This window comes from Mus musculus, chromosome 7, assembly GCF_000001635.26.
Source record: "Mus musculus strain C57BL/6J chromosome 7, GRCm38.p6 C57BL/6J".
Taxonomy (NCBI): domain Eukaryota; kingdom Metazoa; phylum Chordata; class Mammalia; order Rodentia; family Muridae; genus Mus; species Mus musculus.
The window spans coordinates 22,096,141-22,121,194 of record NC_000073.6 but is presented as its reverse complement, the minus strand read 5'-3'; the positions used below and the strand labels follow the sequence as shown (position 1 = coordinate 22,121,194).

The 25,054-nt window shown below is 40.3% G+C and overlaps 2 protein-coding genes across 2 annotated transcripts; one reads left to right on the top strand and one right to left on the bottom strand.

The window, feature by feature from the left end:
• Positions 1-2,949: 2,949 nt before the first annotated feature.
• Gm16451 (predicted pseudogene 16451) lies at positions 2,950-3,873 on the top strand. Its single transcript, NM_001167149.1, has one exon. It carries the CDS (start codon positions 2,950-2,952, stop codon positions 3,871-3,873), a length of 924 nt encoding a protein of 307 aa, NP_001160621.1.
• A 19,561-nt stretch (positions 3,874-23,434) lies between these two features.
• Vmn1r139 (vomeronasal 1 receptor 139) lies at positions 23,435-24,328 on the bottom strand. Its single transcript, NM_001166748.1, has one exon. It carries the CDS (start codon positions 24,326-24,328, stop codon positions 23,435-23,437), a length of 894 nt encoding a protein of 297 aa, NP_001160220.1.
• Positions 24,329-25,054: the final 726 nt, after the last annotated feature.

Below are 25,054 nucleotides of genomic sequence, written 5' to 3'. Positions count from 1 at the left end.
ATGGCCTAAGACAGAGGCCCTGCCCCACGAGGATTTGAAAATGCCTAATTACTGTGATGCTGGACTAGGGTGCAAGCCACAAAGCCTGAGACAGTCTCTCCACCCACCCTCTTTTTATGGCCACCCCCCAACTTTAATAAAGAAAAGAGGGGGAGATGTGGAAGACCACACTGTGGGAAACCAGACTTCAACAGCTCCCTCCCTGAGAATAAATTGACCCTTTGTTGGGAGCCGAGCCACCCCCTCCTTCACACAAGGCTGATTGTGAGAACCAACTGACCCTTCTCTTCCCCAGACACCTGGGGCTGTTTGGGCAGAACCAGCATCCAAAGATAAGCCACAAGATGTTTCAAGCCTGCACTTAGCATCTGCCCCAGATGTCCCTCCCTCTCTCTGTGCTTTGATCATTCCCCCTCAGACACTCCCTAATTTCTCTCACTGTGTGCTGATAATCAGGCTTCCAGCCTACATTAAAGTAGACCTTGACAACCCTGTGCTTGATCTCGCTCCCTTTTCTCGCCCGTTTCTAGTTCAGGCTTGGTCCCCCTTGACCCCCGAGTAACTGGGTCCGGCGGGTCAGGATAATAAATGTCAATTAGCCAATACAAATTTTACAGATGAAATCATGGATATGTACTCGTCCTAGACAAACATAAGGTATCTGAGCAATTAAAGATACGTTATTGTTTCTTTTTGTCCTATTTCCACATATATCCCATTCTAAATGCTGGTATTTTCATTTGTAAAAATATTATACAGTAATATCTTAATTCTCACACATGAAAGTATAAGTTCATTGTGCCTGAGACAATATTGTTGCAGGCTTAAATATCAATAAATGTTTGGAACATACAATTCTTAGATTTATAACCTGAATTTTTACTTTTCATCATTGAAAATCTAAACTAAGTCCCTAGTTTTTTATTATACCTAGAGCAGAAATGAGTTGGAGCTATTTATTTCTTAATGATTGCTCAATCCATACCTTTGCTTGTATGTCCAGGATTACTTAATTAGAAATGAAATTCTCTAGATACTACCAAAGTATATTTGACCTGTGATAAGGATTCATGGGTATATCAGAAAACAAGGCATGATCTACCTGAAAATAAGTGGATATGGGAATAACCCGAGGATTCAGGTGGGAAAGACCAGCTTCAGTTAATAAATTCATCATTTATAAATGTCCTGGGTCCAACATGGGAAAAGTTGTAATGAAGCAACTTCCTGGGAAATTACAGAATCTGAATGACACATTGCCAGTTTTCTGGGAGGACTTGGTGTCAGAATAATTTTGCAAGAGTGAAATAGTAGGGAAGAAAGTACTCTGTAGAAACTCACATAATGAGTCCCTTGTTCTACCCTGTAGTGCCCCAATTCACATCTGACTACAAGATCAATTCAGAACTTAGATTCTCCCAAAGGAAACATGAAAACCCTTCCCTAACTTCTGCCCAGGTACTCATTAACATATAACAAACTCTTAGACATCATCAGTAAGCATCAGAAAGGAATGGAGATTTGCTCTGGGGATAAATGATAAATAATAGACTCTCTGAAGGATGTCATGTCCCGGTGCCCTATTATTTTATGAGACTGGAAACCTGGACTTATTAGGTTACCTTCACAGCATTGCATGGAGAATAAGAAACCATTCCGAATTTCATTGCATTCTTTCTCAGGCAAAGATTGACACAGAGAAGTTCCTCAATCAAGGCACTATGAAATATACTTCTACAGGAGTTGTGCTCTTCAGCTGGCCTTCAGATGAGCATCTTCATCCTGACTGAGGCTCAGAAGGTGGGATTCTTCCAACCATAGACTTCTGCTTAAAATTCTTTTCTCTTTTCTTCAGTGAAAATTGTCTTCTGAAGCCAACATGAAACATTATTTCTTTTTGAAGTCTGAAGTTTGATTTAAGTAGGTTAATATTTTGCTTTCATCTCAAAGAAATGTCTGTGTCCTAGATTAGTAATTAAGTGTAACATGTATGTGAGATGTTGAATTTTATCTGGTAGATGGAGACCCTTGTGTTCCTACAGAAAATATATAAACAAGTAAAATGCAGGCTAAGCATTAGCTTGCAAAGGGTATAATACTGATTGTGTTAATAATTTTCGAGGGAAGTTGGAGATGACACAGCTAAGACTCTGGCACCTGACATTTTAGAACAAAAATTAAGGTCGGAAAAACTATGAATAAATGAAACTTGTTAGCAACTTGGGGTTTTTTTCACATGGCGTACACATATGTAAGCCTATGTTCATCTGTGTGATCAGAAGACAGTTGACTCTATCAGAAATATGTGGTGGCTTTTTTTTGTGTGTGTGTGTCTGTGTTTGTGTGGATGAATAGTATAAAATTTTCTCAAAAGCCAACATCTTAATTTTGTACAGCAGAATTCAGTTACACAACTTTATTATTATGTACAATCTTACATGTTATTCCCATACACATTATTTTTAATATGTTACTATAACATAAGGATATTCAATTAATTATTTTTATGTTGCATTTATATATTCTTTTATTTTTTATTGATTAAGGTACATCCCATTTGCAGCTTTCCCTCCCTGCTAATTGAATTCTGATGATGGATTCATAAATTCATACTAGACTCTTTACTGTCTGTATTCATATGCAAAGCCCATGGAGTGTTAAAATGTGTGTTATTGTGCTCTTGACCTACTGAACCAATAAAGATGTAGTTGCAATACAAAATGTATCTTGAGTCAGGAGTAATTCAATACGTATAATATTTTACTTGAGTTATTATACATGCATTGTTTTCCCTGCAATTTACCTGTAATGTGTAACTAGAATACTGTCTCACTTATCAAGTGAAGAAATTGTCACAAATCAATTGGTAAGTGTGGACAATAGAACAGAGACCCACAGAGAGTAGTGTCCTATCTATTCATCAATGTAGGATTGGGAAAAGCCCTCTCCATGTCTGCTCATGGTAAATCCGTGAAAACCACTGAGGAAGTAGCTCTTCAGCTCCTCTTGTTTTGCCAGTTTGGGGTTGGGACTGTGGCCAATGTCTTTCTGTTTGTCCATAATTTCTCTCCAGTCTTGACTGGTTCTAAACAGAGGCCCAGACAGGTGATTTTAAGCCACATGGCTGTGGCCAATGCCTTGACTCTATTCCTCACTATATTTCCAAACAACATGATGGCTTTTGCTCCCAAAACTCCTCCAACTGAACTCAAATGTAAATTAGAATCCTTCAGTCACCTGGTGGCAAGAAGCACAAACTTGTGTTCCACCTGTGTCCTGGGTGTCCATCAGTTTGTCACTCTGGTTCCTCTTAATAGAGGGAAAGGTAAACTTGTACTTAGAGCAAGTGTCACAAACATGGCAAGTTATTCTTCTTACAGTTGTTGGTTTTTCAGTGTCTTAAGTAACATTCACATTCCAATTAAGGTCAGTGGTCCACAGATAACAGACAATAACACTGACTCAAACAGAAAGTTGTTCTGTTCCACTTCTGGATTCAGTGTAGGCATTGTCCTCTTGCAGTTTGCCTATGATGCCACATTCATGAGCATCATGGTCTGGACCAGTGTCTCCATGGTACTTCTCCTCCATAGACATCGCCAGCGAATGCAGCACATCCTCACTCCCAATCAGGACGCCAGAGGCCAAGCTGAGACCAGAGCAACCTGTACTATCTTGATGCTGGTAGTCACATTTGTTAGCTTTTATCTTCTAAATTTTATTTGTATCATGTTACATGCCCTTTTTATGCATTCTCATTTCTTCATAAGGCTTGTCAGTGAGATTTTAACTGCAGTCTTCCCCAGTATCTCTCCTTTACTGTTGATCTTCAGAGATCCCAAGGATCCTTGTTCTGTGCTCTTCAACTGTTGAAAATCAGAGTGGCTAAAAAATGCTAAATGCAAAAGACAGCTTCACTAATACCATTAAGGACTTTATTCCATAAATATGTATTCAACATTTTGTACGAACAAGGTGTGGTGCTCACTGCTGTAATTTTAAAAGAATAAGGCTATACACATTTGTTGATGTGAAATGATTTCTGTTTGGAATCTGATTGACATGGTAAGTGAGTTATTCACCATCCTCTGTTCTCCTGTATATAACTGTATTCTGCTGCAGGCTGGACTGAAACTGATGCAACCCATATTCCCTAAACAGTTTAATGTGTTAAATGGTCCTGATCAAACGCATATTCTCGCTCCTTCTTAGTTAATACTTTAAACTTCGGATAAGAACAGAATCCATCTCTATATTTCCCTATTTGAATAAATGAGAGTGCTTTGCTATGATTAAATATTTTCAAGAATGAAATTTATATAAAAAGTAAATATATTGCATGTCATTCCATTTTAGTTAGGAGATATATGCTTAGCTACCTTGGGTCTTACTCAAGTGAGAGTCAAGCACTGAAAATCAAAACTTTGTGCTCTCTACAGCAATACAATCTGCTGATCACATCAAGAGTAAATAGGAAAGAGTTAAAAACAGCTCACGCTCTGAAACTTTCAGAGATTTAAAGTCACAGGACCATGGAAGATACCAGATTCCACATTGGAGATCTTCTCCTGAAAGACCTTGGTAAAGACTTCATTCTGGGCCATGGTGAAATTGTTTTCCAATCATCACAAACACCTACCAATCAGACAGGAGACAAGACATATCAGAACAATGGGGAGGCAAAGTTGTCACTCCATCTGTCAGTGGCTTTCTCAGTCACAAAATTATTTTCTCAGAAGATTAAAATCAAGCATCTAATATTTTCAGCTATCTGAGAATGACCAAGGCAAGAAAGACCACAAGATAAATATCTGGAGTGGTTATAACTGTCAGTGTGATGAAACTTATAATCTGACTTGTGGTACTTAGTCCTATGAACAAAGAATATTTTAGCATTCATTTTTTTGGTTCATGTGTATTGGGTATGTATGTATTTGTGGGGATTCCCTCCTCTTAAGGAGAATAGGTGTCATACCCCTAGTGCTGGAGTTACAAACTGATGTAAGTCTACAAATATAATTTCTCAGAATCGAGCTCTGATCCAATGTAAATGTGGCCAGGGTTCTAACCTGCTAAGCCATCCCTCGAGGCCCACAATGAGAAATTTATCCAATACACTTAACTCTTCACTTCCAATCTGGGGGAGTAGGAAATCGTAATATCAGCTATGTTGAAAGAGCTTGAAATCATAGAATAGGAACCAACAGTTTGTATGTTCTATATTGAGGATAGATTTGCACTGAGTTATGAAATTAATACTGAAACTCTTCATGTACATTTTCACAGACCTCTACCAACAATAAAACTGACAATTCCACAGCACCAAGTCTTGATCATACCACTGACCATAATAAGAATCAGCAAGACAGCTCAGCAGCTAAAGCACTCACAACTTAGAAATGATTATTCCAGGTCCTACATAGTGGAGAGAACAAAATCCTGCAATTGTACTCTGCCTTCCTCAAATCTGCGCTTGAACATGCCCACACACCGAAAAGAAAAAAAGTGTACTTTATAAGTTCAGTTTAATCAGTTCAGTGAATCCTATAACACTGATCTCTGCCTGTTAATCTGTGTATCCCCTTACTTCTAAGCATTTTTGGGATACTTTGTTGGGTTCTATTATCTACCACCTGTCTAACACTTTTTTCAATTCAATAACTTCCAACAAACTAACACCCAGTAGTAAAGGAAAAAGTTAGAGAAGAAAATGAGTCTAGACCTCTTAATGCTACATCCTTCTTAGATTAAGTGGGATGTGAGGGCTGCAAGCAGAGCAGAACTCCATAAGAGCATGAAGTTCTTGGGGCCATGCCACACCAACACTCGCCCATGTGGCTGTGTTAAGCAGTGGGGTGACCACATTCCCTGAGTTCTAAAGTCATTGGTCATTCCTACTGCATGACCCTTGGCAATATTTGGACATCAGGAAAAAGAAAATGAAAACTACATTGGGATTATAACACCTATTAGAATGGCCAAGATCAATAACACAGGTGACTGCTCATGCTGGCAAGGATGTGCAATAAGGGAAAGGCTCACCCATTGCTGGTGAAAGTAAGAACTTGTACAGTCACTATGGGAATAAGAATAGAGATTCCACAGAAAGTAGGCAATAGATCTATCTCACCACTCTTGGATATATACCTGAAGGGCACTTCATCCTACTACAAGGACATGTGATCAACCATGATTTTTGCTGCTCTATTCATTCACAATATGAATGAATCTGTAATCAACCAAGAAGTGTCAACAAAAGAAAGGATAAAAATTATGGCACATTAGCACAATGGAGCAACACTCAGCTGTTTAAGAACAGGCATCATGATGTTTGTAGGAGAATTGCAGTATGTATTCACTTATACAAACATTCCTCTTACCTGGATTTGCTTGGTCAGCTGATGGAGCTCTGTGAGAAGCTCTGCAATTCGATAATCAGCAGACACAAGGGCCATGGGATGGGCCTGTGAAGGGCATCTGGTCAGAGAGGGGGAATGAAGGGAAAGCTATCATTGCCTGCTATGGGTTGGACAGTATTTCTGCTATGTAAAGTCCTGGTCCATGAATGACCTATTTGGAAATAAAAGATGAAAGCCACAAGTAGAATAAAACCTTTAGGAGTGACTGTGTCCTTATAAGAAGCAGCAAACACATACAGAGGGAAGACAGCCATATAACCACAGAGGCAGAGATTGGAGTGATGTGGCTTTGAACTTGAGAGTTTTTACTTGGCTTTCAGAGTAGCCAGTATGATAGCCAAGGACCACCACACTACTTTAAATAAGACTTTATGTGAAGATGGTTTCCAAATCAAAGGAACATTATTTTCTTACTAGAGTGGAAAGATAAATTACACACACACACAAACTTGCTCATAACAAAGTAAATGTATTATAGTGGTATTGTGATGAAAATAAAATGTTTTTATTTAACAAAAAGTAATCCGGGCAGTGGTGGTCCAAGCCTTTTATCCCAGCACTTGGGAGGCAAGGGCAGACAGATTTCTGAGCTTGAGGCCAGCCTGGTCTACAGAGTGAGTTCCAGGACAGTCGAGGCTATACAGAGAAACACTGAGTTTATCACTATCATCACAACCACCAGCATCAATATTATGATCACCACCAGCAGCAGCAGCTCACCATTCGCATTTTACCATCCTGATCACCATTACCATAACCACCATTACCATCACCACCATTATCACATTTTCCACCATCATCACCATCACGGGCATCACTATTATCAATCACCATCACTTATACATAGTTATTAGCCATTAAATAAATAATAATCAACCTACAAAGGAGATTGATACATAAAAATGTTCTAGTGAGGGACACGAGGATTTCATGAAAGGGGGGAAGAGATTGGCTCTTCTGAGTGGACTAGGGGGATGAGTTGGAAAAGAGCCAGCAGTGCAAGGAGACATAGGGTTGAGAGATGGAATTAAGAGAAAGAGCTGGAATTGGGGAGCATATGAGAGATGTTACGAAAACCTATGGCAGGGGAAATTTCTAACATATATGAAAGTGATCCTACTGAAATTTTCTAATAAATGAGGGTACAGAGTCCCAACTGACCACCTCTTTTCAACTAAGGGGTCTTCAAGTACAGAGACTGTAGTGCATTCAGCTGAGTTGTTGGCCAAAGATGTCCCATAGAAATGCCAACCAACCCCAGGCTGGGGCTGGAGAGATGGCTCAATGGTTAAGAGCACTGGCTTCTTGCTCTTCCAGAGGACGTAAGTTCTATTCCCAGCAACCATATGGTGGCTCACAACCATCTGTAATGGGATCTGATGCTCTCTTCTGGTGTGTCTGAAGACAGCTACAGTGTACACATATAAATTAAATTAATAAATTTTATTTAAAAAACACCCAGGCTAACATTAATTGTTTGCTCTCCAGAAACTGACAGTGGGATACCCTTACCTAGGACAACACCCATAAACCCCCTCAATATGGAGAAGTTGAGCTAATACCTACATGGAGCCTTCACTCCTAGAGTCTTTGGTATGGAAAAGTACTCTACAGGCTACCAAAAGAGACACATAAACAAAAACTCAACCACAAAAATTTTGGCATAAATTCCTCCCTGCACTCAAGATATGTTAATGCAATGCTGGCATGGAACTTGTGGGAGAAGCCAATCAATCTCTGATTTGTTATAGACAGAGCCCATACACAGCACTGTCAGGAGACCAAGTACCAGGAATTAGATAGTCAACATACCTATGGTAAGAATACTACCTGTCTAAGAAATAAAATAAAATCATTGATAGAATGAATTTTAATGGTATTTTGCTATATTCATAGATCAGTGTCCTATTCACTTATCATCAGAGATTCCTCCTACGACAGACAGAAACAGATTCAGAAACTGACAGCCTGGCATCATGTGGAAAGAGAGTCCTCAGAACACACAGCTCTAAATGGAATGTCTTTATCAAATCTCACTTCTCAGAGCTCAGGGAACTCTGAATAAGAGGAGTCCAGAAAGAGTGTAAGAGCCATGGGAATGAAGGACACCAGGAGAACTAGACTCACTAAATCAACTGAGCAAAGTGAATATGAATACACAGAGACTGAAACATCAAGCATGGGCATACAAGGGTTTGCATCAGATTACCAGCATATATATTAAAGCTTTCAGCTTAGTATTTTTATCGAACACCTGAGTGTGAGAATGAATGGCACTGATTACTATGCCTTCTCTCAGGGTTCATTTTTTTAAACAATTTTTTATTAGCTTTTTTTCATTTACAATTCAAATGCCATCTTGAAAGTCCCTTATACCCTCCCTCTGCCCTGCTCTCCAACCCATCTACTCCTGCATCCTGACCCTGGCATTCTCTTGTATTGGGGCATATAATCTTTGGAGCATATGTACTTTGCTCTGTTGATTTAGTGAGTCCAGTTTTCCTGGTGTCCGTCATCCCCATGGCTTTTACACTCTTTCTTGACTCCTCTTCTTAAGAGTTCCCTGAGCTATGAGAGGCGAGTTTTGATGGAGACATCCCATTTAGAGCTGTGTGTTCTGAGGACTCTCTTTCCACATGATGCCAGGCTGTGAGTCTCTGAATCTGTTTCTGTCTGCCTAAGGAGGAAACTTCTCTGATGATTAACACAACAGCGAATAACACACTGAACTTTGAATAGGGCAAAATACCATTGGAAGTCATTTTATCGATGTTTTTATTTTTTTATTTTTTTAGAGAGGTAGTATTTGGTCTTACCGTGGGTATGTTGACTATCTAATTTCTGGTTCTTGGTCACCTGACAGTGCTGTGTATGTGTTCTGTCTATGACAAATTAGACATTCATTGTATACTCCCACAAGTTCCATACCACCTTTACATTAACATATCTTATGTGCAGGACAGATTGTAGGCCAAAAGTTTTGTTGCTGGGTTGGTGTTTATGTGTCACTTTTGGTAGCCTGCAGAGTACGTTTCCATACCAAAGACACTAGATATAGGAGTAAAGGCTCCATGTAGGTATTAGCTCAACTTCTCCATGTTGAAGGAGTGTATGGGTGTTGTCCTAGGTAAGGGTATCCCACTGTCAGTTTGTGGAGAGCAAACCATTGTTTTAACATCAGCTTAGTTTTTTTTTAAAAAAGATTTATTAATTTAATTTATATGTGTACACTGTAGCTATCTTCAAGACACACCAGAAGAGAGCATCAGATCCCATTACAGATGGTTGTGAGCCACCATGTGGTTGCTGGGAATTGAACTCAGGACCTCTAGAAGAGCAAGCAGCCACTGTTCTTAACCATTGAGCCATCTCTCCAGCCCCAGCCTGGGTTTGGTAGGCATTTCCATGGGACGTCTTTGGCCAACAACTCAGTTGAATGCACTACAGTCCCTGTACTTGAAGACCCCTTAGTTGAAAAGAGGTGGTCAGTTGGGACTCTGTACCCTCATTTATTAGAAAATTTCAGTAGGATCACTTTCATATGTGTTAAAAAATTTCCCCTGTCATAGGTTTTCGTAACATCTCTCATATGCTCCCCATTTACAGCTCTATCTCCCTACATCCCCTCTCTCAACCCTATGTCCTGTTCCAACTCATCCCCTAATCCATTCAGCATAGCTAATCACTTTTCCCCATCTATGAAATCCATGTGTCACTCACTAAAACATCTCTATGTATATCAATCTCCTTTGTACCTTCATTATCATTTATTTAATAGCTATGTATGTATGTATGTATAAGTGTCCACAGTCCTTTCTTCCCACAGAGACAAGAACGACACAGACACCAAGTTCGGTTCATGCAATAGCTTCTTCTTTTACTCCTTCTTGAAGCTTTTCTTACAACCTCTCTCCACTTAGGCAAGGGCAACAACAACAAACCTCCTATACTCACAAAGACTGACCTCATCTAGCTCCACCCCACCTCATCCAATCAGAATTCACACACGCTCCAGGAACGACCTCAGGTTGGCCACCAATAGGCTGACAGGTCTGGATCATGAGGAACAGCCCAGCCTGGCAGGCAGCCCACACATGCAGCCTCACTGCGCATGCTCGGGCAAGGCAGTAACATGTGGGATTCACGGAGCCTGACAATGGTCCAGGGCGCCATCTAGGTCCATGTGACCACACCTGCTTCCCGAATATAAGTGAATACATACCATATTTATATTTCTGGGTGTGGGGTACCTCACTCAGGATGATGTTTTTTCTAGCTTCAGTCATTTTCCTATAAACATCATGATGCCTGTCCTTAAACAGCCGAGTACTGCTCCATTGTGCTAATGTGCCATAATTTTTATCCTTTCTTTTATTGTGACTTCTTGCTTGTTTCCAGGTTCTGGCTATTATGAATGAATAGAGCAGTAACAATCATGGTTGAGCACATGTCCTTGTAGTAGTATGAAGTGCCTTTCAGGTATATATCCCAAGAGTGGTGAGATAGATCTATTGCCTACTTTCTGTGGAGCCTCTATTCTTATCCCCATAGTGACTCTACACATTCTTACTTTCACCAGCAATGGATGAGAAATTCCCTTACTGCACATCCTTGCCAGCATGAGCAGTTGAAAGACCCCAAGAGGAGCCCCTCACTCAGGCCTCAGGACAATAGCAGACACTCAAGAAAACAGGATAGACCAACCTTGATGTAAACCACATGAGGCTTTATTCGGGGAAAACCAAAGCTCTGGGGATGGCTCATATCCCACACAGGGGTAAAGGAGTCAACCTCGAGGGGAAAGAGGTCCCAGTTTTATAGGCCCTCAGGGGAGAAAGGAGAAGAGGGGAGTAGGGGATTTCCAGATCTAAACAATGTCTAGTCTCAAGAAATGGGTGTGGGAGGGGTACAAGGAAAGAGTCTGGTACAGGTGTAGCAACTCAGGATTGGCCGGGCTGCGGTTGCTGGGGAGATTCCTCTCTTGGAATGAACGAGTCTGCACATTGCCTCTCTGCGCAGGGCTGACACACTACACAGGGCGGGGGCTTCGCATAGGGCGGAGGTGCACTATGACCTTGAAGCCGACAGCCCAGAGGCCGAGCAGCAAGCTGGCCTTCGCCAGCCGCTTTTGGGTTTTTTCTTGACTGATTAGCTCGCATTTTATCTGGCTGGTACTTTTCTCTCTCATAACAAGCTTTTTCCTCCTCCGAGTCTGTTTCCTCAGAGGGGCTAAGTTCTTCATCTGATTCTGAGCTACTAAGAGCTAGCTCCTTAAACTCATCTAGCAACGGATATAGGCTCCCTCCTCTAGGGACCTCCGCTGATTGATCTTTTTTCTTTTGTTTTTTCTCCTCCTTTCTTCTTATCTCTCCCTGGGTATCCTTCCCCGACATTATCTTCTCCTCAGGTTCAAGACCTGTGGAGAGGCCTGTATGCTTATTTGGTGCACCATGTTTCCCCTTTGCTCCTAATTTCTCTCCCCGCACTGCCTCTGATAGGCTTTCTTGAATTTCGTCCAGAATTTTCTGTCCTGCCTTAACTACTTGTTGACATTCCTCATCCTTTAAGCATGATCTAATCAGCTTCCACAACAGCATGGTTTCTGCTTTAAGTTTGCCGTTCTCCTGCTCCCCAACTAAATCTCCCCCGAGTTTCTCCCAAGAGGGGATAGTTAAGGACCCTGAGCACGCAAACCACGGTGCTATGTGATCTATCTCTTTTACAAAGCCTTCTAGTGTCTTGGTGGAGACTTTCAAGCCACGCTTCCTCAGGACCAACCGTAAGGTGGTCACCACAGAGTGGAAGGCTCCCACGCTATCTTCTTGCCTTTTTTCTAACCTTGCCTGACCTCGACTGAACACCAGTTAGCAATTCCTCCCGTAGAAACTGTACGCAATCTAAATAAAAGAACGAGCCCTGTGAAAGGGAACAGAAAGGCTTCTAACGCTGGAGAAAGTTCAAGGCCACACGTACCTTGCAGAGCTGTATTGTCCCGTAGTTCTGAATCTGCCCCGTGTGAAACGGGGGTCTCCTTTCAGTGCCTGGTGATGATATAGTTCCCGGGTTATCAGCATCACTTCTTGTCCTTGTAATGTTTCGCCAGCAAAACACACTCAGACAACCAGATCCTTCTACGGCAAAGCTTTATTGCTTACTTCTCAGGAAGACCCGAACCCGGAAAATGGAGCTGCTAAATACCCCTCTGTGTGATGTGTCAGGTCTTGATTAACTGCTCACTATCAGCCCAGATGACGCCACGGGACAGGCAGGGCACAAGGAATGGAAAAATACCCTAGCACATTGCAGAATATATGTTTACCAGTTAGAACACTGGATATCAGCGCCATCTTGTAATGGCGATTGCAAGGGCGGCTCCTCACAAGAGCCTCTAATGTGAAGTTATGTATAATTCTAAAAGGTCTACCCTATATGTTACTTGTCCTTTTCTCCCCTTCATCTTTTAAATTTCTTTCTTTGTTATCTACATTTAGTGTTTTATTATATGGTGGCAGGATTTTATTTCCTATCCAATCTATTTTGGTTCTTGTAGTTTTATAGTCATCTCTTTATTTAGGTTAGGGGTGTTTTGTTCTATAATTTTGTTGGGTATATTTTCTGTGCCTTTGAGCTGGGGTTCTTCTTCCTTTATTTCTATTATTCTTAGTTTTTGTCTTTTCCTAGTGTCCCAAATTTTCTGAGTGTATTGTATTAGAATCAATTTATTTGACATTTTCTTTGACCGATACAGCAATTTCTTCTGTTGTATCTCTGATGGCTGAGCTTCTCTCTTCTTTCTCTTGTATTCTGTTGATGATGCTTGTGGCTTGTAATTCTATTTTCTAGGTTTTATTTCTCCAGGGTTGGCTCCTTTTTTGTTTTCTTATTACGTTTATTTCCATTTTCAGGTCCTGAACAGTTTTATTCATTTCCTTCACCTGTTTGATTGCATTTTCCTGTATTCTTTCATATTTATTTGTTTCCTTTTTAAAGGCCTATTTGATCCTGTCTTCCTGTATTTTAAAAAGATATTTACCCCTTACCGGTCAGAGCAGCACCGGGGTAGCTGGGGCGCACAGTCGTCTGACTACCGCCAGCTACCCACAACACCCGCCAAGCGATCTTAAGACTTCTGGTGAGTGGAACACAGCATCTGCTCCAATCCAATCGCGCAGGACCTGAGACTGCATTAGTTAGGAAAGCAGAAAACCCGGTCTTAGTAAGGGCACAAGCCCCTTCCGGTCCGAGCTCCGGGGTAGCTAGGGCGCACAGTCGGCTGACTACCGCCAGATACCCACAACACCAGCCATGCAATCTTAAGAATTCTGAGGATTGGGATCTGCCCGGCGTGGGAGCGCTTTGCCTGAGAATCGGCAGCAGACATCTTGGATCCGGGATCCTGCCGAGTGTATCCTGCACAGGCAGGTGACCATTTTCCTGGCCAGAGGATAGGGACCTGCCCGGCGCTGGAGCGCTTTGCCTGAGCACTGGCAGCAGACATCTTAGTGCAGGGACCCTGCTGAGTGTATCCTGCACAGGCATCTTGGCTTCAGGACCCCGCCAGTGTATCCTGCACAGCTCCAGAGAATACCAGAGGGCGAAAGGAAAACATAAGAATCCTACTAACAGAAATCAAGACCACTCACCATCATCAGAACGCAGCACTCCCGCGCCACCTAGTCCTGGGCACCACAACACAACCGAAAAGCTAGACTCAGATTTAAAAGCATATCTCATGTTGATGGTAGAGGACATCAAGAAGAACTTTAATAACTCACTTAAGGAAATACAGGAGAACACTGCTAAAGATTTACAAGTCCTTAAAGAAAAACAGGAAAACACAACCAAACAGGTAGAAGTCCTTATAGAAAAACAGGAAAACACATCCAAACAGGTGATGGAAATGTACAAGACCATACTAGACCTAAAAAGGGAAGTAGACACAATAAAGAAAACCCAAAGCAAGGCAACGCTGGAGATAGAAAACCGAGGGAAAAAATCTGGAACCATAGATGCGAGCATCAGCAACAGATTACAAGAGATGGAAGAGAGAATCTCAGGTGCAGAAGATTCCATAGAGAACATCGGCACAACATTCAAAGATAATACAAAACGCAAAAAGATCCTAACTCAAAACATCCAGGAAATCCAGGACACAATGAGAAGACCAAACCTACGGATAATAGAAGTTGATGAGAATGAAGATTTTCAACTTAAAGGGCCAGCAAATATATTCAACAAAATTATAGAAGAAAACTTCCCAAACCTAAAGAATGACATGCCCATGAACATACAAGAAGCCTACAAAACTCCAAATAGACTGGACCAGAAAAGAAATTCCTCCCGACACATAATAATTAGAACAACAAATGCACTAAATAAAGATAGAATATTAAAAGCAGTAAGGGAGAAAGGTCAAGTAACATATAAAGGCAGACCTATCAGAATTACACCAGACTTTTCACCAGAGACTATGAAAGCCAGAAGAGCCTGGACAGATGTTATACAGACACTAAGAGAACACAAATGCCAGCCCAGGCTACTATACCCGGCCAAACTCTCAATTACCATAGATGGAGAAACCAAAGTATTCCACGACAAAACCAAATTCACACATTATCTTTCCACGAATCCAGCCCTTCAAAGGATAATAACAGAAAAGAAGCAATACAAGGACGGAAATCACGCCCTAGAACAAGCAAGAAAGTAATCCCTCAACAAACCAAAAAGAAGGCAGCCACAAGAACAGAATGCCAACTCTAACAACAAAAATAAAAGGAAGCAACAAGTACTTTTCCTTAATATCTCTTAATATCAATGAACTCAATTCGCCAATAAAAAGACATAGACTAACAGACTGGCTACATAAACAGGACCCAACATTCTGCTGCTTACAGGAAACCCATCTCAGGGAAAAAGACAGACACTACCTCAGAGTGAAAGGCTGGAAAACAATTTTCCAAGCAAATGGTCTGAAGAAACAAGCTGGAGTAGCCATTTTAATATCGGATAAAATCGACTTCCAACCCAAAGTTATCAAAAAAGACAAGGAGAGACATTTCATACTCATCAAAGGTAAAATCCTCCAAGAGAAACTCTCAATTCTGAATGTCTACGCTCCAAATGCAAGGGCAGCCACATTCATTAAAGACACTTTAGTAAAGCTCAAAACACACATTGCACCTCACACAATAATAGTGGGAGACTTCAACACACCACTTTCATCAATGGACAGATCTTGGAAACAGAAACTAAAAAGGGACACAGTGAAAGTAACAGAAGTTATGAAACAAATAGATCTGACAGATATCTACAGAACATTTTTTCCTAAAACAAAAGGATATACCTTCTTCTCAGCACCTCATGGGACCTTCTCCAAAATTGACCATATAATTGGTCACAAAACAGGCCTCAACAGATACAAAAATATTGAAATTGTCCCATGTATACTATCAGACCACCACGGCCTAAGGCTGATCTTCAATAACAACATAAATAATGGAAAGCCAACATTCACGTGGAAACTGAACAACACTCTTCTCAATGATACCTTGGTCAAGGAAGGAATAAAGAAAGAAATTAAAGACTTTTTAGATTTAATGAAAATGAAGACACAACATACCCAAACCTATGGGACACAATAAAAGCATTTCTAAGAGGGAAACTCATAGCTCTGAGTGCCTCCAAGAAGAAACGGGAGACAGCACATACTAGCAGCTTGACAACACATCTAAAAGCTCTAGAAAAAAAGGAAGCAAATTCACCCAAGAGGAGTAGACGGCAGGAAATAATCAAACTCAGGGGTGAAATCAACCAAGTGGAAACAAGAAGAACTATTCAAAGAATTAACCAAACGAGGAGTTGGTTCTTTGAGAAAATCAACAAGATAGATAAACCCTTAGCTAGAGTCACTAGAGGGCACGGGGACAGCATCCTAATTAACAAAATCAGAAATGAAAAGAGAGACATAACATCATATCCTGAAGAAATCCAAAACACCATCAGATCCTTCTACAAAAGCTTATACTCAATAAAACTGAAAAACCTGGATGAAATGGACAAGTTTCTAGACTGATACCAGGTACCAAAGTTAAATCAGGATCAAGTTAACGATCTAAACAGTCCCATATCCCTTAAGGAAATAGAAGCAGTCATTAATAGTCTCCCAGCCAAAAAAAGCCCAGGACCAGATGGGTTTAGTGCAGAGTTCTACCAGACCTTCAAAGAAGATCTAATCCCAGTTCTGCACAAACTATTCCACAAAATAGAAGTAGAGGGAACTCTACCTAACTCATTCTATGAAGCCACAATTACTCTGATACCTAAACCACAGAAAGATCCAACAAAGATAGAGAACTTCAGAAAAATTTCTCTTATGAATATCGATGCAAAAATCCTCAATAAAATTCTTGCTAACCGAATCCAAGAACACATTAAAGCAATCATCCATCCTGACCAAGTAGGTTTCATTCCAGGGATGCAGGGATGGTTTAATATATGAAAATCCATCAATGTAACCCATTATATAAACAAACTCAAAGACAAAAACCACATGATCATCTCATTAGATGCGGAAAAAGCATTCAACAAGATCCAAAACCCATTCATGATAAAAGTCTTGGAAAGATCAGGAATTCAAGGTCCATACCTAAACATGATAAAAGCAATCTACAGCAAACCAGTAGCCAACATCAAATTAAATAGTGAGAAACTGGAAGCAATCCCACTAAAATCAGGGACTAGACAAGGCTGCCCACTTTCTCCCTACCTCTTCAACATAGTACTTGAAGTCCTAGCCAGAGCAATTCGACAACAAAAGGAGATCAAGGGGATACAAATTGGAAAAGAGGAAGTCAAAATATCACGTTTTGCAGATGATATGATAGTATATATAAGTGACCCTAAAAATTCTACCAGAGAACTACTAAACCTGATAAACAGCTTCGGTGAAGTAGCTGGATATAAAATTAACTCAAACAAGTCAATGGTCTTTCTCTACACCAAGAATAAACAGGCTGAGAAAGAAATTAGGGAAACAACACCCTTCTCAATAGTCACAAATAATATAAAATATCTTGGCGTGACTCTAACTAAGGAAGTGAAAGATCTGTATGATAAAAACTTCAAGTCCCTGAAGAAAGAAATTAAAGAAGATCTCAGAAGATGGAAAGATCTCCCATGCTCATGGATTGGCAGGATCAACATTGTAAAAATGGCTATCTTGCCAAAAGCAATCTACAGATTCAATGCAATCCCCATCAAAATTCCAACTCAATTCTTCAACGAATTAGAAAGAGCAATCTGCAAATTCATCTGGAATAACAAAAATCCTAGGATAGCAGAAGCTCTTCTCAAGGATAAAAGTACCTCTGCTGGAATCAGCATGCCTGACCTAAAGATTTACTACAGAGCAATTGTGATAAAAACTGCATGGTACTGGTATAGCGACATAAAAGTAGACCAATGGAATAGAATTGAAGACCCAGAAATGAACCCACACACCTATGGTCACTTGATCTTCGACAAGGGAGCTAAAACCATCCAGTGGAAAAAAGACAGCATTTTCAACAAATGGTGCTGGCACAACTGGTTGTTATCATGTAGAAGAATGCGAATCAACCCATTCCTCTCTACTTGTACTAAGGTCAAATCTAAGTGGATCAAGGAACTTCACATAAAACCAGAGACACTGAAACTTATAGAGGAGAAAGTGGGGCAAAGCCTTGAAGATATGGGCACAGGGAAAAATTCCTGAATATAACAGCAATGGCTTGTGCTTTAAGATCGAGGATTGACAAATGTGACCTCATGAAACTGCAAAGCTTCTGCAAGGCAAAAGACACTGTCAATAAGACAAAAAGACCACCAACAGATTGGGAAAGGATCTTTACCTATCTTAAATCAGATAGGGGACTAATATCCAATATATATAAAGAACTCAAGAGGGTGGACTCCAGAAAATCAAATAGCCCCCTTAAAAGATGGGGCTCAGAGCTAAACAAAGAATTCTCACCTGAGTAATACCGAAAGGCTGAGAAATACCTGAAAAAATGTTCAACATCCTTAATCATCATGGAAATGCAAATCAAAACAACCCTGAGATTCCATCTCACACCAGTCAGAATGGCTAAGATCAAAAATTCAGGTGACAGCAGATGCTGGCATGGATGTGGAGAAAGAGGAACACTCCTCCATTGTTGGTGGGATTGCAAGCTTGTACAACCACTCTGGAAATCAGTCTTGTGGTTCCTCCGAAAATTGGACATAGTACTACTGGAGGATCCCCCAATACCTCTCCTGGGCATATATCCAGAAGATGTCCCAACCGGTAAGAAGGACACATGCTCCACTATGTTCATAGCAGCCTTATTTATAATAGCCAGAAGCTGGAAAGAACCCAGATGTCCCTCAACAGAGGAATGGATACAAAAGATGTGGTACATCTACACAATGGAGTACTACTCAGCTATTAAAAAGAATGAATTACGAAATTCCTAGGCAAATGGTTGGACCTGGAGGGCATCATCCTGAGTGAGGTAACCCAATCACAAAAAAACTCAAATGAAATGTACTCACTGATAAGTGGATATTAACCCAGAAACTTAGTATAGTGAGATATAAGGTACAATATGTAAAACATATGAAACTGAAGAAGAATGAAGACCAAAGTATGGACACTTTGCTCATTCTTAGAATTGGAAAAAATCACCCATGGAAGGAGTTACAGAGACAAAGTTTGGAGCTGAGACAAAAGGATGGTCCATCTAGAGACTGCCATATCCAGGGATCCATCCCATAATTAGCCTCCAAGCGATGACAACATTGCATACACTAGCAAGCCTTTGTTGCAAGGATGGTGATATAGCTGTCCCTTGTGAGACTAGGCCGGGGCCTAGCAAACACAGAAGTGGATGCTCACAGTCAACTATTGGATGGATCACAGGGCCCCCAATGGAGAAAGTATCCAAGGAGCTAAAGAGATCTGCAACCCTATTGGTGGAACAACATTATGAACTAACCAGTACCCCAGAGCTCTTGACTCTAGCTGCATATGTATCAAAAGATGACCTAGTTGGCCACTGGAAAGAGAGGCCCATTGGTCAGGCAAATGTTATATGCCCCAGTACAGGGGAACGCCAGGGCCAAAAAATGGGAATGGGTGGGTAGGGTAGTGGGGGGGGGGACTTTTGGGATAGCATTGGAAATGTAATTGAAGAAAATACGTAATAAAAAAAAGAAAAAAAGATATTTACTTATTTCCTCATTAAAGGCCTATATCTTCTTCATACAATGAGATGTAAGATCATTTTCTTGCTCTTCAGGTGTGTCAGGGTACCTAATGCTTGCTAGAGTAAGATAGCTGGTTACCAGTGGTGCCATATTGCACTGCCTTTTCCTTATCATATTTTAGCTCATGTCTTTAGAAATCTTGTTGTCTCTGGTATTAATTGTCCTGGCCATACAAGGTCGCAGTAGGCCTCTGGGACTGATTGTACCACTTGGTAACAGGTCTACCAGGAGGCATGCAGAGCTGTGAACTAGGGTGTGGAGTGCAGGTTCTCAATTGTATGTAGAAGTGTGGACAGGAAGATGGGGCATAGAAAGAATGGAGAGAATTGGGCAGACCTCACAGCTTCTGGGAGTACTGGAGTTCAGCAGGCAGGAAATTGGAGAGTGAGTTGTTCTTGGTTGTTCAGGATGTCAGTAGGCCTCCTGGTGCTAAGGACCAGCCTTGGCTTAGAGAGGGGTTCTGAGAAAGTAGTGTTTGGGAGCAACAAAAAGAATGGCTTGAAGTCAGTTCTGGGGTACAAGCAGATAGCCTTGTGCTCTGCTAAGACAGCTTTCTGAAGATGACCAGAGAGATAACCTCTAACAGACAATAGCCCATTCTTTTATTTTCATGTCAATGCAGTCATGCACCCCACATACTCTTTTGATTACATCACAAATTTTGAACTTATCCCCTTAACCTCTAAGAAAAGACAGCAAGCACATTTTTCTTAACATGGCAAACAAACTCAGAAATCTGCTTCCTTTGTAAGAACATACAATAAGCTATCAAGGTAGGACCCAGCACTGAGATCACTGCCCCCAAATGCTGGATCTAAATTTCCTCTGTTCCAGGATGTCCTTGAACTCAGAAACCTGCTTGCTTTTGTGTCTGCCTATCTTTGCATCTTTCTGACAAGCTTGCTCATAGTGCACCTGCTTCTGTACTTTTTGGTGCATGAAGCCCCTCTTGTAACTCATATTACATCCTTATATTTTGAATAGTTGAGAACTCCTGTTTATATATTTTTAAATTCATGTATTCAGTGTTCTTTCCTATATCATTAAGGGCTGCCATGAAGGCCACAGCATTTATAGTTTTTGCTAAGATCTAAACATACCCTCCTATCCTAAGAGGTACTAACTTTCCCAGAAAGGACATTCCACAATAAACTTGTCAAGTATCATATTTCCTGATAACTGTCAACACTGTGGAGTCCTATGTCCTGCTGGCTCCATCCCAGAGTTGTGATCATGTCACACCATCACCCTCATGACCATGCAGGACTCAGCATCCTGGAAGGCAGGCAGAACTATGGGCTAGGGAGAGGAGTATAGATCAGAGATTGCAGACTGGGGTGTGGAACATTAGATGGAACAAAGAAAGGCCATTTATTTATTTATTTATTTATTTATTTATTTATTTATGATTTCTTGAAATTTTACCTGCTAACTTCTGCCCTTTCCAAAGTTTTCTCATTATAATTCATGCCTCCTTTGAATATTATTAACATTTCAGTATTTGTGCTTTGACTGATGTGATAATTTTCATTTTGTCAAAAAACCAGTTATGTTACATGAATATGTTTTTCTTTTACTCCCTGATATGGGATATGGTGCTGTTTCCAAAAGTCCACAATGAATAATTATGAGTGTCTCATGCTATAGGAGGGGCATGATTTTTTTCCAGCTGCAGACAGTTTTTGTTTGGAATTCTTGAGAATCTTGAGAAGGTATTTGTGTGAGATCCCCAAGATGTCCTGTGGTGGCTCCTGCTTTGCCTGCTGCTGTCAGTTCCCTTTGCTGCTGTACCTGCTCCTGATTTTGCTATTGATGAATTGTTGTTTGGCTGTCTTGTTTGACTTCTGGTTAGAGATATCATGATGATAGATTTTGGACTTACCAAAACCAACATCAGAGGTCAACACACCTTTTCCTCTCTAACTTTTCTTTATTACTGAGTGTTGGTTGGAAATATTGTGGTGAAAAAGGTGTTGGAAGGGTAGTAGATAGTACAATCCAATGAAGTACAACAAACTAATGCTTAGATATAAGGGTATACAGAGATTAACAGGCAGAGATCAGTGTTATAGGATACACTGAACTGATTAAACTGAACTTAGAAAATACACTTTTTCTTTTCGGTGTGTGGACATGTTCAAGCACAGATTTGAGGAAGGCAGAGTACAATTGTAGGAGTTTGTTCTCTCCACTATGTAGGACCTGGGATAATCATTTCTAAGTTGTGAGTGCTTTAGCTGCTGAGCTGTCTTGCTGATTCTTATTATTGCCAGTGTTATTATCAAGACTTGGTGCTGTGGGATTGTCAGTTTTATTGTTGGTAGAGGTCTGTGAAAATGTACATGAAGAGTCTCAGTATTAATTTCATAACTCAGTGCGAATCTATCCTTAATATCGTACATACAAACTGTTGGTTCCTATTCTATTATTTCAAGCTCTTTCAATAAAGCTGATATTGATGATTTCCGACATCCCAAACTGGAAGTGAAGAGTTAAGTGTGTTGGATAAATTTTTCAGTGTGGGCCTGGAGAGATGGCTCAGCAGGTTGGAAGCCTGGCCACATTTACATTGGATCAGAGCTTGATTCTGAGAACCTATCTTTGTAGGCTTATAACAGTTTGTAACTCCAGCTCTAGGGGTATGACACCTATTCTCCTTAAGAGGAGGGAATCCCCACAAATACATACATACCCAATACGCATGAACAAAAAAATGAATGCTAAAATATTCTTTGTTCACAGAAGTAAGTACCACAAGTCAGATTATAAGTTTCATCACACTGACAGCTATAACCACCCCTGGTATTTATCTTGTGATCTTTCTTGCCTTGGTCATTCTCAGATAGCTGAAAATATTAGATGCTTGATTTTAATCTTCTGAGAAAATAATTTTGTGATTGAGAAAGCCACTGACAGATGGAGTGACAACTTTGCCTCCTCATTGTTCGGATATATATTGTCTCCTGTCTGATTGGTAGGTGTTTGTGATGACTGGAAAACAATTTCACCATGGCCCAGAGTGAAGTCTTTCAGGAGAAGATCTCCAGTGTGGATCCTGGGTTCCTCCCTGGTCCTGAAACTTTAAATCGCTTAAGGATTCTGAGTGTGACCTGTTTCTGCCTCTTTTCCTATTTATTCTCGATATGCTCAGCAGATTGTACTGCTCTAGAAAGCACAAAGTTATGTTGTTCAGTGCTTGACTCTCACCTCAGTAGGGCCCAAGGTAGCTAAGCATATATCTCCTAACTAAAGTGGAATGACATGCAATATATTTACCGTATATAAAATGTTCATCCTTGAAAACATTTAATTAGAGCAATGCATCCTCATTTGTTCAGATAGAGAAATATAGAGAGGGATTCTGTTCTTATCCAAAGTTTGAAGTATTAACTAAGAAAGAGCAAGAGTATCAGGTTGTTCAGTACCATTTAACACATTAAACTGTTTAGTGAAAATTGGTTGCATCAGTTTCAGTCCAGCCTGCAGCACAATGCAGTTATATACAGGAGAACAGAGGATGGTGAATAACTCACTTACCATGTCAGTCAGATTCCAACCAGAAATCATTTCACATCAACAAATGAGTATAGCTTTTTCTTTTAAAATTACAGCAGTGAGCACCACACCTTATTCATACAAAATGTTGAAAACATATATATGGAATAAAGTATTTAATGGTATTAGTGAAGATGTCTTCAGTATTTGGCAGTATTTAGGGGCTCTTGTTTTCAACATTTGAAGAGCACAGAACAAGGATCATTAGGATCTCTGAAGATCAACAGTAAGGGGCAGATACTGGGGAAGACTGCAGCCAGAACCTCACTGACAAGTCTTATGAAGAGACGAGAATGTATAGAAAAGGCATGAAAGATGATACAAATACAATTTAGAAGATAAAAGCTAACAAATGTGACCACCAGCATCAGGATAGTATGGGTTGCTCTGGTCTCAGCTTGGCCTCTGGCATCCTGATTGGGAGTGAGGAGGAGAAGTACCATGGAGACACTGGTCCAGACCATGATGCTCATGAATGTGGCATCATGGGAAATCTGCAAGAAGACAATGCCTACAATGAATCCAGAAGTGGAACAGAACAAGTTGCTTTTATCGTAAGTGTTATTGTCTATTATCTGTGGACCAGTGACCTTAATTGGAATGTGGATGTTACTTAAGACACTGAAAAACCAACAACTGTAGCAAGAATAATTCCACAAATTTGGGACACTTGCTCTGAGTATAAGTTTACCTTTACCTCTATTAACAGGAACAAGAGTGACAAACTGATGGACACTCAGGACACAGGTGGAACACAAATTTGTGCTTCTTGCCACCATGTGACTGAAGAATTCTAATTTACATTTGAGTTCAGTTGGAGGAGTTTTGGGAGCAAAAGCCATCATGTTGTTTGGAAATATAGTGAGGAATAGAGTCAAGGCATTGGCCACAGCCATGTGGCTTAAAATCACCTGTCTGGGCCTCTGTTTAGAACCAGTCAAGACTGGAGAGAAATTATGGACAAATAGAAAGACATTGGCCACGGTCCCAACCCCAAACTGGCAAAGCAAGAGGATCTGAAGAGCCACTTCCTCAGTGGTTTTCACGGATTTACCATGAGCAGACATGGAGAGGCCTTTATTCAACCCTGGAGTAATGATTAGGTAGGACACTACTCTCCTCGGGTCTCTGTTTTATTGTCCACACTTACCAATTGATTTGAGACAATTTCTTCACTTGATAAGTGAGACACTATTCTATCACATTACAGGCAAATTGCCTGAAAAACAATGAATGTATAAAAACTCAAATAAAATTTTATACTGATTTTATTACTCCTGCCTCAATGTAAATTTTGTATTGCAACTACATCTTTATTGGTCCAGTAGGTCAAGAGCACAATAACACACATTTTAACACACCAAGGTCTTTGCATATGAATACAGACAGTAAAGAGTCTACTATGAGTCTGTGATTCCATCATCAGAATTCAATACAATTAGGAGGGAGGAGAGGCTTCAATTGGGATGTAACTAAATCAATAAAAAATAAAAGAATATATAAATGCAACATAAAAATAATTAACTGAATTTCATTATGTTATAGTAACATATTAAAAATAGTATGTATGGGAACAATATAATATTGCACACAATAATGAAGTTGTGTAACCGAATTCAGTGGTACGAAATTGAGTTGTTGGCTTTTGAGAAAATTTTATACTACTCATCCTAAAAAATTTTTAAAAACACCAAATATTTCTGATAAAGCCACCTGTGTTGTAATCACACAGATGAACATAGGCTTACATGTGTGTCCTCCATACGAAAAAAAAAAAAAACACTTGCTAACAA